This window comes from Sceloporus occidentalis, unplaced genomic scaffold, assembly GCF_023333645.1.
Source record: "Sceloporus occidentalis isolate IW3139 unplaced genomic scaffold, rSceOcc1.0.p SCAF_1, whole genome shotgun sequence".
NCBI classification, from domain to species: domain Eukaryota; kingdom Metazoa; phylum Chordata; class Lepidosauria; order Squamata; family Phrynosomatidae; genus Sceloporus; species Sceloporus occidentalis.
Genome location: NW_028316981.1, coordinates 305,626,927 through 305,644,820, shown reverse-complemented (window position 1 = coordinate 305,644,820; position 17,894 = coordinate 305,626,927). Strand labels below are relative to the sequence as shown.

The window sequence follows — 17,894 nt, the reverse complement described above, 5'->3', positions numbered from 1 at the left end:
TGGGCAAGTCACACTCTCCCAGCCTCAGAGGAAGGGGAGCCAGCATGGGCTAGTGGTTTGAGCACTGGATTGCAGACCTGGGTTCAAATCCCAGCTTGGCCATGTAAATCCACTGGATGATCAAGAGCAAGTCACACTCTCCCACCTTAAAAGGATGGCAATGGTAAACCCCCTCTGAAGAAACTTGCCAAGAAAACCCCATGACAGGGTCGCCATAGACTGGAAACTAAAAAACAAAACAAGAACAAGGTTCACTTTAGGACTGCCATAAATTGGAAACAACTTGAAGGCACACAACAATGACATTTAAAATTCACAGCCAGAACACTGCAGTGCCTACCCAAACTACAAATCCCAGGATTCAACAAGATGCAGCAGTGACAGCTAAATTAAATCATAGTGTTATAAGTGTGTAGTATGAGGGGCCGCAGTTTTGCCAGGTGTCCTGTTTCTACCCATCCTTCTAAGCTCCCACAATTCCCAACAGGGATGTTAAGGCCAGGGCATCATGGGAAATTAAAACTGGCTACAGCCAGTCACCTAGCATGATAGGGCATGCTGGAGCAGGGGGGAAAATTAATGTCAAACCCATCCAAATTGCTGACACCATCACATTACATCATCAGTCATATCAACTTGCTAAAACAGACGGAAAATGAGTTGCCAGAACACCAAATCAAGCCAGGCACTGGCAAGGGAGACTGAAAGAGGGATTACTGGATAGCTCCAAATAGGACAAGGATAGTGAGAATCATCTCTCCAACTGCAAAGAAAAAGAGATGTTAAAACATCTTTACAGATGGGGAGTGGGGGGAGAAATAACAAAAAAACAAGCATCCTCCTGAGTCTTTTCTGGGAGGGAGGGAGCAACACATTTTTTATTGCTATGTAAGAGCAAAAGGAGCAGGTCCACATTTAGGGAAGGTAGGGAGGGTGGTAATTTTTACAATGCATCACCCTTTGGCAATCAAAGTGGCTTCATTTCCTGGCCAGCATTATTCCTGAACCAGTCGCAGGCTGGTTTTAACCAGCATCTGGCATATTTGATACTTTTTTTTTTACTAGCCTAGATGAGAGCCTTCATGACACAGTGGTTTGAGAGTTGAACGAGGACTCTGGAGACCAGGGTTCAATTCCCCACTTGGGCATAAAACTCATTGGGTGACCTTGGGCAAGTTGCATGCGCTCAGTCTCAGGGGAAGGTAATGGGAAATCTCCTCTGAACAAGCCTTGCCAAGAAAACCCCATGGCAGGTTCACCTTAGGGTCACCATAAATTAGAAACAACTTGAAGGCATACTACAACCACAAAAGGCCAAGATCCTACATAAAGCAGGTGGAGAGCAACCCTTCCTAGTCTGCACAGCTGTATATCTTCTCTTTGCCCCTATAGTGGTCAACCCAGGAAGGGTCCCTCCTGCTGCTGCTTACTGGTGGGAGGGAAGGGAGTGGGAGACAATTCACAGAAACAGCAGCAACTGGTCTCTGCTTGGAGAGGAGAAAGCACAAGTACTTTATACACTCATGAATGGAATGCATCCTCATTTTACTTCCCCTCAAAGTCCAGACCAAGCTGAAAGGCAGCAGATCCTGCTTCACTTGACTGCCCTCCCTGCCCTCTTCACAAATAAGCAGCAGCAGCAGTGACAATTCCTGGGGCTTAACAGCTGCTATGGAGGAGATTTTGTCTGGGGCAGAAAGAACTAAAGAGCTCCATCCAAAAAGGAGCATACAATGCAGTAAGCTGAAAGGCACCAGATCCCGTCTGATCTTGGAAAGTAAGCAAGGTCAGCTTTGGTTAGTTCTTGGATGGGAGACTGACAGTGAATGCCAGGTTTGTTGTTGGTGTGTGCCTCCAAGTGATTTTTGACTTATGGTGACTTGCTCAAGGTCACCCAGTGGGTTTCATAACCAAGCAGGGGATCAAACCCTGGTCTACAGAGTCATAGCCCTGGTGGCGCAGTGGTTAAATGCCTGTACTGCAGCCATTCACTCAAAACCACAAGGTTGCGAGTTCAAGACCAGCAAAAGGGCCCAAGCTCGACTCAGGCTTGCATCCTTCCGAGGTCACTAAAATGAGTACCCAGACTGTTGGGGGCAAATTAGCTTACTTGCTGTTCACCGCTATGATCTTTGGAATAGCGGTATATAAATAAAACAAATTATTATTATAGTCCAACACTCAAACAACTACACCACACTGGCTCTCTGAATACCAGGTACGTGGGCTATATTTCAGAGGAAGGAACTGACAAAACCACTTCTGACTATTCCTTGCCTAAGAAAACCATATAAAATTAATGGGGTCATCAGAAGTTGAATGCGACTTGAAGGTACACACACACACAAGCCATACTTATGTGCATTGTTGTTGTGTGCCTCCAAGCCGTTTCCAACTTATCGCCACCATATGGCAAACCTATCAGGAGGTTTTATTGGCAGAATTTGTTCAGAGGGGGTTTGCCTTTACATTTCTCTTGGGCTGAAAGAGTGTGATTTGACCAAGGTAACCCAGTAGGTTTCCATGGCCAAGCAGGGATTTGAACTCTGGTCTCCAGACTTGTAGTCCAATGATCAATCCACCACACTGGCTTGCCGCTTACATGCATATACCCCACTAACAGGAACCTGCTCTGTATTCCCCACTTTCTTACTGAGGGAAACATTATGTCCTGAGTTTTGTAAATAGCGAGAGTATCAGGGCAGAGTTCTATGCTGTAAAGCTAACCATAAAGATCCATTCTCTGTCATCTCCACCTATAACTTTTTCTTCAGCAGAACCCTGTTCTGTTTTTTTCAAAGGGCAGCTGAGCAAATCACATCTCCTCCTGGGAAGCACCTGTGGTGCCCAGATGAAGTAATGATCACCCTTCAGAGGTGCTTGGAAAAAGCAAACTCAGCAGGGAAGAAAGGATGGAATCAGAGCTGGAAGAGATCCAGCACATCCGCTGCAGGCATTCTCAGGTTTCCCATACCTCCAAAAGGAACATCTAAGAGGGAGAGAGGGAGAAATCTCTGCATCTGCAGAAAAGGCTAGCAATTCTTTGCAAAGATGATGATTATGCTATGCTTCATCGTTGGCACACAGAAGGTTCAGGTATCAATTCTCTGGATTTCCAAAAGATCTCAGTAACAGGGCTGTGAAGGATAGTGAATACTGATGCCTTTAAATGCAAGATGACAGGTTCAAAGCCATCATTCCCACTGTAACATGCTTAAAGACTAAGTGACATCCAGCTTACTGCCTGCAAACGTACAAAACAAGAGAGGAGGCAGAGTTTGCATGTCTGAACACCTCTTACACTATTTTAAAAAAACTCTGAAAATTCAAACTTACCCTTCTCTACAACGGGCTAATAATTTCCTCTACACAAGTGACTCCTCTTCCATCCATACACAAGACACCATACTCTCCCAATCATCTTCCTCAAAACAGTTCAATAAAAGTTTTATTGATTGTTTCTGCTCAGAGTCCAGTTGAGGTGAGTCATGTTACTGCCCATACGCTCAGCGCATGGACACGTAATGTTCTGACTACAACTTCCAGACTCTTCCAAGTAGGGATGTCTGGGAGTTGTAGTCCAAGTAAGTCAGTTTTCCCAAGCTCTGCCTAGTCTTTCAGATCAGCAATAGTCCTCAAAATCTCTTCATCAGATCCTAGTTCCTGTTTAAACACATTTTTTTCCTAGCAGGATACTTTTTCCCAATACTACATCCAATGCACAAAAGTCCAGTACTGTACATGACTAAGATAGGATAGTTAAGACTGATAAGAAATGTTGAATATCTGTTGAAAGCTGCAGCTATTCCTGCCAGTCACTTTTAATGACACCACCCTAGAGGCTAGCAGTGCAATGATTAATAGGCCTTGTTTTGTACAAAGGATTTTTCAACATGCAAAATTCAAAATTAGAAAAAAGAGTATTCAAGATACAATGAATGCCATTAAATTCCACCTACTAAGACTAAGCCTGGCAGACTTAGGTCCAAAATACACTTTAGCTGCCCTGGCACAATGCTAGGGAATTCTTGGAACTGTAGTTTTGTGAGATATTTAGCCTTTTCTGTCAGAGAGCTCTGGTGCCACAATAAGGCTACAATTTCCAGCATTCCCCAGCATCGAGACAGGACAGTTAAAGCAGTCTCAAAGTGGATTGTTTCTGCATTTTGGACCTTAGTTTTAGAAACATCCCCAAATCAGCTAACACTGATTAACTATTCTCTGAAGATGCCAGCCACAGATGCTGGTGAAACATCAGGAAGAAACTCTGCTAGAACATGGCCACATAGCCCGAAAAAAAAACACAAAAAACTATGGATGCCCGCCATGAAAGCCTTCGACTTCACACTGATTAAATATTCCTTAGAACTTTCTACAGTATTTAGAAGAGCCAGCATGCTGTAGTGGTTTCAGTGTTGGATACTCTGGAGACCACGGCTCAGCCATGGAAACCCACTGGGAGATCCTGGGCAAGTCACATACTCTCAGCCTCTGAGGAAGGCAAAGGTAAACTTCCTCTGAACAAATCATGCCAAGAAAATCCTGTGATAGGGTAATCTTGGGATCAACATAAGTCAGAAATGGCTTGAAGGCACAAAAGTACAACAACTTCCTATTTAGAAAATCACTTTTTCATTTACGCAATCAAGATGGTCCAACTGGATATCATCACCAAATCTATCATTGGAAGAACTGGGTAACTATTGTATATGACCTATATTATGGCTCCTTAGTATACTAGATACTAAATGAACTTTAAGACACAAGTTGAAAGTGTCATGTTATAAAAAAAACAAATAATGGTACATCCAAACAATGGCGTAACAGATACATTTGCATAGGTAGATGGCCATCTGTAAACACAAGTGGAAAGTCATATAATTATGGGGAGATTCCAAGATTCCAGCAGGTCTCTTGGTAATTCCAGCCTACTCCTAAAGGGCATTTCTTTCTAAAATGCCCATAAGTTATTTAAATTAGGAATCAATTCCTATCAAGTGAACTAGACCTTGTTAAAACAATGATTTTCATAAAATTGCCTTACTTGCATTCAAAAAGGGTAAGGTGGAACCATGCGGAAACTCAATTCCTTTTACCCAAAGTCAGATTAAACAGGCAAAGTAAACATTTATTATGAGGATGTGTGACATCATAGGGTAATGTGTTTAAAGTCTGATAAAAAACAACACACACATTTTTACCATTTAAGCGAGCATCTCTAATATACCATCAGCTGGATCCCAGTTTAGTGGGTGAGATTTGCACAAACTTTTGTAGAAGGCCAATCAATGAATACAGATATGCATACGGATATATGCATAAATTGTCTTTCATATAACTATGAAAATGTAGCAGTATTCAGACCATGTATGTTTTGGAACTGAAACAGGTTTCACTTGATTTTATGCTATTAGCCACTGGACAGGCATCCCCTGTGTTCCCTTCAAAACAGATGCCCAGAGGCAAGCCTGTGGATATCAAGCAATAGGAATTGGGAGACATAATAAAAAAAATATTATTTTCATCACAAGAGCAAAATCATTTCAGCAGATCTTGGTTGTATGCAAGATGGCTTGGCTTCCACAATCAAAATGTGCAATCAAGGCATCCTGTTCAATCCTCTCCACTGACAGTCCTGCAATCACTGCATTTGGGGTCAAAAATTCAATTCACATTGTCTTCCATACAACATTTTTGGATTCTCAAGAAGCTCCTATGTTTTTCTGCTCTAAATGACATTCAGCATTCTACTGTTACTAAGCACGCTCCGCCTCCAATGGACTATCCCTCTTTAGATCCACTTATTTGTTTGATCTAAATACACTGGATGTCTTCAAAGTCTCCACACAACCATGGCAATGTCTTCCCTCCTGTTTCTCAGATGACCTGTTTTTGCTCTAATCCTGTTGGCACTCACCAAGTAAGGCTGCTATCAGAGAAAGTGATACATTAGAGCAGGGGTAAGGAAAATTTTGCCAAAGAGGCACATATGTCATCCTAACTCCATTTTTGAAGCTCCAGGATATTTTTTAAAAAATCCTGGAAACCCCTTCATAGTTTTGTTTTTAATTCAAAGAACTGAGTAAAAATCATCCAAGCCACTATCAAAAAGCACCAAAATGCAGTAGTTGAACTTTGTTTGCTCTAAGCCATCCACCTATCCACCCATCATTGTATTTGCAGCCCACCTTTTTCCCAAACTGGGACTCAAACCGGCTAAACAAAGGATAGTATCAGTTTTAAAAAGTCATATGGTTAAAAACATGCAGAAAGTTGTGATTAAAACAGTACAGTCAGCCATCCTATCGATGGATTCTGTTTTCACAGATTCAACCACTCAGAACTTGAAAATATTCAACAACAAAAACCCCACAAACTGGTTGCTAAAACACTATCGGATGGGTATTATTTGATACACTGCATTCCTACAAACAAACGCATAGACTTCACAACATAATGCATGTTAAGAAAGGTTTCAGTGTTAATCATGACAAGAAGAAATGCACAGCCTGCCAATTTTCCATCACTGAGGTATTATACAGACTTGCAGTTTACACAGAACTCTTCTTCAGGCATGGTGTTGCTGAATCAAGATGCCACACATGCATACACATAGAGTCACATTCAGTGTTTCGAGGTTAGAGCAAGATAAGGAGCAAAGCTTTTGGATTAGCTAGCTCACTGCTGGGAGAATGGGCAATTGTAAAAAGAGCCTAGAGGGGGAAAGACGGGTGTTCCTGTGTTCAGAAAGACCAAAAACTGGCAGATACATGCAGTAGAATACAATTTTAAACATTGAATCATTAGTGGTAGGCATTTTTTAAAAATGAAACTGGCCCTGCTGCACTGTATTTATAATAGTGGCTGGACACACACACACACAAATTAAAAACTGGGTACGATAGCAATCAGTGCATCTATATCAGCCACACACACACATAGTTGTGTGTGTTGTGTGCCTTCAAGTTGTTTCCGACTTACAGCGACCCTAAGATTAATCTATCATGAGGCTTTCTTGGCAAGTTTCTTCAGAAGGGAGTTGCCATTGCCATCCTCTGAGGCTGAGAGAGTGTGACTTGCCCAGAGTCAGTGGGTTTCATGGCCGAGCCAGAAATCAACCCCTCTTCTTCATAGTCGTAGTCCAACACATAAACAATTATGCCATGCTGGCTCTTACAGGACTGTAAAAGGCAGCTCTTCTCAAATTATATGCATGCCCAGATTAATCAAAATATGGACATCTCACCTACTTTGTTTGGTAATGTTCATTTTATTATTTCACATAATCTATGAATCCATTATAGGAAATGTTGTATCTCTTCTTTAAAAAGTTAAGTAGGACGGGTAAGGAGTTCTACTTGTTATCTGCTGGTAAATTATATTTCTTCTCTCATTCATTATACGTAAATCACAATTCTGCCACAGGTTGTTTCATTTGCTCTCAGTTCTTCACTTATAAATAGCAATGAGGTAAGTAACTACAGGTTTCCCAGGAAGTTCATGATCTCACTGGCCCCACCTTGCATGAAAATAAAACCAACAGCAGGAAACAAGGGACTGTCAACATTTCCCTACACGAGCAAATCAGCTGCCAAGTGGAACAAAACCCTGCCTTGTGTGCTTCATTGAGCAGCAAACAAGCAAAAGACTTAATTTCATTTAGGAACCACCAAAATAAGTCGATATTTCAAGGTATGGAGAATAAGATTCGAGCCAGAATGGTGTAGTGGTTTGAGCACTGGACTAGGACACTGAAAGACCAGGGTTCGAATCCCCACTCAGCTATGGAAACCCAGTGGATGAAGTTTGGCAAATCATACTCTCTCAGCCAGAGGACACCAAGGGCAAACCCACTCTAAACAAATTCTGCCAATCTCCCCCCCCCCCCAAAAAAAAATGGTGATAGGGTTGCCATAAGTTAGAAGCAACTTGAAGGCACAGAACAACAACAACTCCCCATTTAGAGAATCACACAAACGTGGTTCTGCTGTGGACATCATCACCAAAGGCACACAATTGAATAACAGTCCTCACACAGAAAAGAACATCTTCTCAACTTGAGGAAACAGCCTCCCTTCCCCAGGCCAGCACCATCCAGGTGTACAGAAAACAACACCCATCATCCCCAGTCACTACTCTCGATATTATACTGGGTGGGAATGACAGTTGTTGTTGTCAAACACATTTGGAGGATGCCAGGTGGCTGAAGCTATAAGGCAGAGTCTGTACTCCCCAATTTCATAGGTGGTACTTGATTATCCAAATACCTTTCCTAATTTCTCCATCCATTCCTACCTTGACCATGATGTCCAATCGCTGCTCAGATCCTTGGTTTAATCATGGTCCATTGTGATTTTTTGTGGTTTCAAGTCATTTCCAACTTTTAGCAAACTTATCATGGAGCAAGTGTGATATTGTACTCTTTTGCACATTTTAGATTGGCTCCAGCTGTTTCTTTCTTTCCTGGAAACTCTCCAGGGACCAGCTGTTACGGCTCATGGACCAATACCGATCCATGGTCACTACTTTGAGCAGCAATCTAGGGAAAAATAAGAAGACTGCAGAACCTGTGAATGCCTTCTCTCCAGCTTTGTGTTGCTCTTATGTGCCTTTGAGGCAACTCCGACTTGCGATAACCCTATCACAGGGTTTTCTTGACACATTTTATTATTCCAAAGGGGATTGCCATGGCCTTCATCTGAGGCTGAGAGAGTGAGACTTGCTCAAGGTCATCCAGGGCATTTCCATGGCTGAGTTGGGATTTGAACCGTCATTTCACACAGTTCTAGTCCAACCACCACACTACACTGGCTCTCCCACTTTTTGTTGTTGTGTGCTTTCAAATCATTTCCAACGTACGGCGACCCTAAGGCAAACCTATCACAGGGCTTTCTGGGGTTGAGAGAGTATGACTCGCCCAATGTCACCTGGTGACTTTTCATGGCTAAGTGGGGAATCAAACCTTGATCTCCAGAGTCCTAGTCCAATGCGAAACCACTACACCATGCTGGCTCTTTCTCCTGCTTTACTGTAGCCTTATAAATACTTAATTCTGTGGGTTCTCACCATCTAAGTGCCCCTAAGCAGAAAAAAAAAATGAACCCCACAAGCAAGGGAAGTTCATGAATCTAGTCAAGGAAACTTCATGATAGGGTTGCCTTAAGTCTGAAATGACTTGAAAGCACAGAACTACAACAAGGTGGAGTAAAGGGGAGTGCCTTCCTACCTGTAAATGTGACTTTCACCCTGGATGAAAGCCCATTCTCACATTTTCCCTCATGGACGTTTTAGAGGTGAAACCCACAGCCCCACATACAGTGGACCCTTGGTATCTGCTGGAATTTGGTCCCAGGACCCCTCATGGATACCCAAATCCATGGGTGCTCAAGTCCCATTAAATATAATCTCATAGTAAAATGGAGTCCCTTATATAAAATGTCAAAAGGTAGGTTTGCTCTTTAGAATGTATATCTTTGGGGAATATTTTTAATGGCATAATAAAACGCTGACCTTTATATAAAATGGCAAAATGTAGGTTTGCTTTTTGGAGTTTATATCTTTTGGGCAGTGGCTTCCCTAGGGTTGGTGTCACCCAGCGCAATCTCTCATGGTGTCACACTCCCCATTGATCTCCCATTTCACACCATGCAGAATCCTTAGCAATGCTTTTTTGCACTAATGTTACTCGTAAATGATAATTCCCATATACTACTGAGTGTAATGCTAATAGTTGTGACATAAACTAGACAAATTAAAATTGTACCTTCAAATTACAATATCATAAGCATGATCTAAATGTATTTACATATACATAGTGAAGATTTGGTTAAAATGTGATTTTTTTTTAAAAGAAAAAAAAGATATTTTTTTTTAAAAATCAATTTTAAAAAATCTTTAGAAATTTAGAAATTTGCAATTTTAATATTAAAAATTTGGTGGGGGGCTCTCCTTTCTCCTCTCACTGAGCTTCACCCCATTCAGAGCTGTTCGACAGTGGAACACACTCCCTCAGAGTGTAGTGGAGTCTCCTTCTTTAAACAGAGGCTAGATGGCCATCTTTCAGGGATGCATTGATGGTGAGTTCCTGCATGGCAGAATGGGGTTGGACTGGATGGCCCTTGTGATCTTTTCCAACTCTATAATTCTATGACCCACTTTTAGGGTGTCACCTGGTGCGCTCTGCACCCCCTGCACCCCCCTAGTGAGGCCACTGCTTTTGGAAATATTTTAAAGTTGTGGGTGCTTGAAAGAAAGAATCTATGGGCTGGAAAAGAAGGCCAACTGGTGTATTATCCGAGGCAACCCCCTGCACCAGAAAGAAAAATTAAAACACACACGCATGCACACACAGAGAGAGCAAAGGGAAATGTTCATTTCGTTGACCCCAACAGGGCACCAAGGAGCACTGAAAGCTCAAATGGATAACTGACGCTGAAGGAGGAGTGCTCCTGAACGCTCTGAACACGGCACAGACTCCAGGGGTGTTCCTTTCCAGATGAAGACGCTGTTGCCAAACTCACTGACAGGTGAGAGATATGGCAGCATCCCCACAATACTTCGCAGGGCAATGTGAGCCATTTTCCCAGAGTGGGAAAGCCGCCGCATACTGCAGGGGTGGCACAGGACTTTCCGGAAACAGCGCAAGCTGAATTGAGTCAGGTAACCAGCAGCCAGAGGAGGAAAGTTGCAAGTTTCTGGTGCCTCCTAGCAACAAAAAGTTTTGACTGCCATAAACACAGACACAGACACACAACCCTCAATAGCAGCAAGCAGGCCAGTGACTGAAGGCAGAAAGTGGAAGGCAGGGAACTGCAATGGTTTGAGTGTTGGACTATGACTCTGGAGACCAGGGTTTGAATCCTGCTTGGCCAGGAAAGCCACTGGTCACATATTTAGACGTTTTGTTCTGTGTTGCTTTTCCTATCAAATGTGGCTTTTAATCCAAGAATGTTGTGGTGCATTGACTGCTAATATGCTCAGCCATATAAACCCACTGGGTGACCCTCTGCATGTCACACTCTCTCAGCCTCAGGGGAAGGCAATGGCAAACCTCCTCTGAACCAATCTTGCCAAGAAAATAGGCTCACCTTAGGGTCCCCATAAGTCAGAAATGACTTGAAGGCAGACGGCACACACAGAGTTCCCCAGGACAGAAGGCTGGGTTCAAATCTCTGAGGGTGCATCTACACTGTGGAAATGATGCAGTTCGACACCACTTTAGTCGTCACAGCTCCATTCTGCAAAATCCTGGGATCTGTAGTGTTGTGAGGCCCCAGCACTCTTTGGCAAAGAAGGCTAAAGACCTTTGTAAAATGGAGCTAGAGTGCTTAAAAAGCGGTGTCAAAGGGCATGCTTCCTCCCCTTACACTGAGAGGGAGGGAGTTTGCCCTAGGATCCTCGCCACAGCCCTGCAAGGTAGGCGCAGTCAAGAAAAACAAGCGCAAGGCCCTGGAGGCTGATCAAGAAGGGACCAGCCTGGCCTCCAGCATCCTCCCCTTCCTCAGCTGCATGCCTTCCCTCCTGCTCTCCGCCTCAGGGCCCCTTCCCCTTCAAGGGCTCCAGCCGAGAGGGGCTCCTTCTGGGGCCCAGGCCGAGGCCGCTGGAAGGCCAGGCAGGCGGCGGCCTCAGGGGCCACCGAGGCGGCCCAAGGCTTGCCCTCCGCCTCGCTATCCCCAGAGCCCCCCAGAAAAGCCCGAGGAGAGGAGAGAGACAGAGGGAAAAGGAGGGAAAGCGGGGCAGGGAGGATAAAAGGAGGAAGGAAAAGAAAGAAGGAAAGAGAAAGAAAAGAGAGAGGAAGAGAGAAAAAAGAAAGGAAGAGGAGGGAAGGAGTGGCAAAGTAGCGCCGGCTCCTCTTGGGGGGGGGTGTCTTTGGGGGGCCTTGGCTTTCCCTGCCCTGCCCTGCCTTACCCGGGTGTAGAGCTCGGCCACCGACATCTCCTCCGCATCCGAAGCAGAAAGCCCAGGGAAGCCAAGCCCGGCTCCAAAGTCCCCAAAGGGCCCGGGCAGAAGCAGCAGCAGCAGCAGCAGCAGCAGCGGGAGGCAAGTCCGGGAGGCTGAGGGGGCTGCTGCCTGGGCAGGAGAGGAGGAGGAGAGACCTTTGGCACAGCAGCAGCAGCAGAGCAGCCTCCTCTCCCTCCTGCTTTCGGGGGAAAGTTCTTCCAAGGGAGGAAGGAGAAGGAGGGCTGGCCGGGCTGGACTCTCCCTTCCCAGGTAAGGGAGGAGGAGGAGGGAAGGCGGCTGCCTTGGTCTGCTCCTCCTCCTTCTCTTTCTTCTTCGCAGGTGCCTCAGCTGCAGCTGGGAAGATCAGTGGCTGGCAAAGGAGAAGCCGGGCTCGCCCTCTGCTGGCCACTGCCTCCGCCTGCTTGGCCCCCTGCCACCTGAAGCCCTGGCATCCCTAGGGCTGCTGGGGTCACCAGGGCAGGAAACCCCGGGGACACCCCCCTGACACAGACACACACCCTCCATTGACCTCCTCCTCCTCCTCCTCCTGCTCCCATTTCCCCCCATCCAGCAGCCCTCCACAACCTGGGGCCAAAAAGTAGTACAGTGGGCCCTTGTTCTCCGCAGGGGTTTGGTTCCAGGATCCCCCTGGAGAACACAATCCGTGGATGCTCAAGTCCCATTAAATATCATGACAGAGCAAAAGGGTGTCCCTTATAAACAATGGAAACTCAAGGTGAAATGTGTCATTTAAACAGCATACTTCCAAAGTGAGCCAAAGCAGCTTTATTTGGGCCTGTCTGTATGGGGCCCAGTTGTGGATTTTTGTTTGGATGTGTTAAAAGGCCAACACAGCTCCCCCGGAATGTCTTCTGCATTTTGTTGTTTCTGCCCTTAGTTAAGATGGCACAGGGAGGGCATCTCCTGAGGCTGGCTCCTCCTCCTTCTGGCCAGCCTCAGGAGTCCATTTGCATCTCAGCCAGGACTCCTCCTTTGCAGTCCAGTCAGTCTCCATTCCTGTGAGGCCACAGGCCTCTGTAGGCGAAACATCCCCAGCTCCTTAAGTTGTTCCTCAGAAGGCATGGTTTCCAGACCCTTCACCATTTTGGTGGCCCTCCTTTGGCCACACTCCAGCTTCTCAACATCCTTTTGGAATTGTGGGGCCCAGATCCGGACACAGTATTCTAGGAGAGCCATGGCCAAAATAGAATAGAGCATAACTATTACTTCCCTCAATCTACTATAATATTTACTACAATATTAATATAATATTAATACAATATCTACTACAATATTTCTATTGATCCAGCCTACAACTGCATTGGCTTTTTTAGCTGCCGCATCACACTGTTCACTCATGATCTTCCAGGATTCCTAGATCCTTTTCACATGTACTGTTGTCAAGCCATCCTATATCTATGCATTTCTTCTTTTTTTTTGTCCTAAGTGGAGTACCTTACATTTCTCCCTGTTGAAGTTCATTTTGTTAGATTTAGCTCAGCTTTCTAATCTATGAAAGTCATTTTGAATTTTGATCTTCTCCTCTGGAGTATTAGCTGCTCCTCCTACTTTGGAGTCATCTGCAAATTGCTCTTTTGGATTGTGTTGTGTGCCTTCAAGGCTTTGCCAAGTTATGGCAACCCTAAGGCAAACCTATTGTGGGGTTTTCTTGGCAAGATTTCTTCAGAGGAGTTTGCCTTTGCATTCCCGAGGCTGTGAGAGTATGACTTGCCCAAGGTCACCCCGTGAGATTCATGGCTGAGTGAGAATCAAGCCTTGGGCTCCAGAGTCATAGTCCAACACTCAGACCACTAGGCCATGCTGGCTCTCAGCTCCCAGAATCCACCCACTCAACCCCACCCCAGCCCCTTGGAGAGGCTTTTCTCACCTAAGGCTGCATCCACACTGCAGGAATAAGGCAGTTTGACACCACTTTAACTGGCATGGCTCAATGCTATGGAATAGTGCGGTTTGTAGTTCTGTCAGAGAGCTCTGGCGCCACAAGAAACTACAAATCCCAGAAGTCCATAGGATGGAATAGCCACAGTAGTTAAAGTGGTGTCAAACTGCATTATTTCTGCTGTGTGGCAGAAGCCCTAGTTGTTCACATGTGCATAATTGTTAATTTTTGCATAAAAACTTTGTTGAAACTTATTGAATTGATCTTCTTTTTGGTGGTGCTGGAACCTATCCCAGTGCTTTCCCTGTTATTTCTACCTCTAGGACCAAAAGAAAGTAAAGAAGTAAAGAAAGAAAGAAGTAAAGCCCAGGGACACAACTACACTGTTAACTGAGGTATATAGCTTTACTACACAATATTAGCTCTCACCGTTTCTGACTTTACTACTTATTATTATTTTCTTATTTATCTAAATATGTATACCCCATCCAGTATCACAATAGGTCATTCCAGTACTGAAATCAGTTTGAAACAATATATAAATATTTTGTTTGAAAAGAATGCGGAATAATTCAAAGGGCCAAAAACCCATTGAACATTTTAGCAATTTGAGCTATTTCCTGTGTCTTCACAAAACAGAGAAGAAGACTCCTTCCTTCTCATTTCTCTGAGAGAAAAACTGGAGTAGGGGGGAAATAGAAAGCTCCAAACCATAAGGACTGTTTGATGTGTTAATATGTTGTACATAAAGTTTACAAAATGGTTGTTGCTGTTGCTGTGTGTCTTTTAGTAGTTTCCAACTTATGGCAACCCAAAAACAAACCTATCATGGGTTTTCTTGGCAAGATTTGTTCAGAGTTTTGCCTTTGCCTTCCTCTGAACAGCTGAATTACTAGGTGGTGGTGACTTCCCAGTGCAATAACTCATGCTGTCACCCTCAGACTCGATGTCACCAGGCCAGTGATCCCTCAGGAGTAGACCGGGCTGCTATGGAAGAGAAAGACTCTGGTCTACTTGCTGTCAACATGTGGTGGACTGGAGTACTCAAAGGGCCTGTCTGTATTCCGGGTTGTTGCGGTCTACCTGCCTTGTTTCCACGTACCAAAGAGGTTAGAATCATAGCATTGGAAGAGACCACAAGGACCATCCAGTCCAACCCCCTGCCATGCAGGAAATCCAAATCAAAGCATCCCCGACAGATGGCCATCCAGGCTCTGCTTAAAGACCTCCAGAGAAGGAGACTCCACTACACTCCGAGGGAGTTTGTTCCACTGTCAGACAGCCCTTACTGTCAGGAGGTTCCTCCTAATGTTGAGGTGGAATCTCTTTTCCTGGAGCTTGCATCCATTGTTCCGGGTCCTGTTCTCTGGAGCAGCAGCAAACAAGCTTGCTCCCTCCTCAATACAACATCCCTTCAGGTATTTAAACAGGGCTATCATATCACCTCTTAACCATCTCTTCTCCAGGCTAAACATCTCCAGGTCCCTAAGTCGTTCAGGGTTCAGGTACCATTCAGCAATGGGAGAGGCCTCCAGGAATTCACCATGGCATGCCAACAGTGTCCCAGCCAGCTTCCTCACCACCTTCAGTCAGGTGGGCCAGTTCATTTCCAGGACCTTCAGTCTCTGGAAATCCTGATCTACCTGCAGAGGCACAGCAGTTCACCCCACACCAGAAGGCAAATTCTGAGATGTCACCCAGTGTAGTCCGCATCCCCTGCAGAAATGCCCCTGCCTCTGAGACTGAGAGTATGGCTTTCCCAAGATCATCCAGTGGCTTATCCATGGCTGAGCAGGGATTTGGATCCTGATCTCCAGTTGTAGTTCTCAAACCACTACCTCATGCTGGCTCTTTTAAAACCATTTGTAAATAGAAAAGTAAAGATGAATTCAAAGTGTTGTTTATAGCCACACACGGCTCAGGTCCAGGCTATCATGTGAGCCTATCTTGAGATTTTTAGAGGAGACCTTTCTTTTTGTCCCACCACACACACAGGTACATCTTGTGGGAATACAGGAGAGGGCCTTCTCCATGGTTGAGGCTCTAGAATTCCCTTCCTAGAGATGCAAGGATGGGGCTACTTGCTATCCTTCCGTAGGAACGTAATTTTTTTTTGTTTGTTTGTTTTGGCGATCCTTGGATGATTGATTACCCATGGGTAAAGAGTCTTTAATAATGTTCTTCATTTTTCATATTGGTACTTTTAAAACAAAATTCAATAGGTATGCTTTTAAATTGTTTTTGATTCTGTCTAGTTTATATTTCAACTTTTCAACTGATTACAAGATACCAAATTATAGCCGCAACAGGGAATCTTAATGAGAGAGCCAGTGGGCTGGGACTTTACTATTTGAGGCTTCTACCTCCAACAAAGGTAAAACTTTTTTTTTCTTAAATTGGGACTAGATTGGCATGTTTTACCTCAACACCATCCAAAGTTTTCCTGATGCAAAAGCATGAAGGCTTATTGAGAAACTCATTGTCCTCTGCCTAACAAAGGGACCTGTGGCCTTACAAGGATGGAGACATATTGGATTGCAAAGGAAGTATCTCTTTGTGTTGTAAATGGATGTTAAATTTCTTGGACTTTGAGAATCTCCCAGCAGCCACATGGTCAGAAGGAGGAGGTAATACCTCTCCATACCATGTGAACCGAGAACAAAAACAGCAAAATGCAGGCCTATGACTAACATCTTTAACTTTTTTCTGCTGTATGATTTTTAACAACTTGCCGGATGAAGAAGACAGAGCTTTCAAAGCTTGAAACATGTAATATTGTGCATTTTGGTTGGCCCACGAAAGGTGTCACTGTTTGGTGGGTTTTTGATGTTACTGGATATATTTCAACTTTAGTATGACATGCATTTCTAGCCAGATCTTTTAATGCCTTGAATCCTAGACTGGAGAAAAGGTGGGATAGAAACAAATGAAGGAACAATTAATAGCAACACATTTATTAGGACAAAGTCTAAGTGGGTAGCCCTGCTAGTCTGTTGCGGTGGGGGGGGGGGGGGAGAAGTCTTGTGACACCTTAAGAACTTTTATTTGGCAGCTGTAGTCTACAAACATTTATGCCAAATAATATATGCCATAGTTTAGGTGCCAGAAGATTTAGGTTATAATGATAGAAAACGTTACTGAGAACTATAATCATGTTCCCAAATACATAAACTCAGTTGGCACTGTATGTATTCAACAGAGCAGGGAGATAACAACTGTGAACTTATTTGGGCTGGTTTACTATTCCCAAATGAAGGACAGCCTTCTCCTTGGCAAAATGCAATGGTCTTCCTTTTCATTTATTAGATAGAAAATACAACAAAGCCCCTTTTGATCCAAGGAAGTCTCTTTTGATTCAAGGCAACCCAATAGTGGTGGCATGTAAATGTGGAAAGTATTGGCACGAAAATGGAAAGAAGAAAATACTCCAGACATAAAAGAATGGACAGAAAAAATATACGAACTGGCCGAAATGGACAAATTGACAAGACTATTAAACGACGAAAATATGGAGGACTTCTTTAAAGAATGGGAAAGTGTGATAATTTCCTACACCAAGAAGAAAAGGAACTATGTATAGAAGGCTTCAAAGATTAAAGTAATCTTAAGTAATAGTAATGAGTATAATAGAATTAAAACATTGATTAGAACATGTCAATAGTTTAATAGAATGGCCATGAAGAATTAATAGGAAACTAGAGTCTTTCTTGAAAGCTTTTATTGAGATGTAGCATACAGAATGTAGTAAATAAAGAAATAGATAAAAAGGATCACAAATGAAATGTTAAAGATTATTTCCATGTACAAGATAGGAAGGATTGTGTTAGTTATGTGTAGGACATGTAGATAGAAGTTGATTTTATGTTTAGTTAGTGTAGTTTGTTTTTGAAAGTTTGATTGAGTAGAATGCGTAGAAGAAAGAATGTTTTAGTATGCTGAAGAAGGAAAGCGTAAGTGAAAGACGTTTGAATAGTAAAGAAGAGAAGTGGATCGATTAAAGAAATAAAGGAGAGAAAGAAGGAAGAGAATGAAGAGAAGGTAGCAACGCTATAAC

The 17,894-nt window shown here is 43.8% G+C and overlaps 1 protein-coding gene across 2 annotated transcripts in view; it reads right to left on the bottom strand.

Annotated features, from left to right (window-relative positions):
* Positions 1 to 11,998, bottom strand: part of MYO5B (myosin VB) — a 374,368-nt gene extending 362,370 nt beyond the window's left edge. For both annotated transcript variants that reach the window (XM_089497439.1, XM_089497447.1), the window contains exon 1: positions 11,908 to 11,998. In XM_089497439.1, the coding sequence (XP_089353565.1) occupies positions 11,908 to 11,934 (27 nt within the window). In that variant the 5' untranslated portion in view covers positions 11,935 to 11,998. The remainder of the gene's footprint in view (positions 1 to 11,907) is intronic.
* Between the last annotated feature and the right edge of the window lie 5,896 nt (positions 11,999 to 17,894).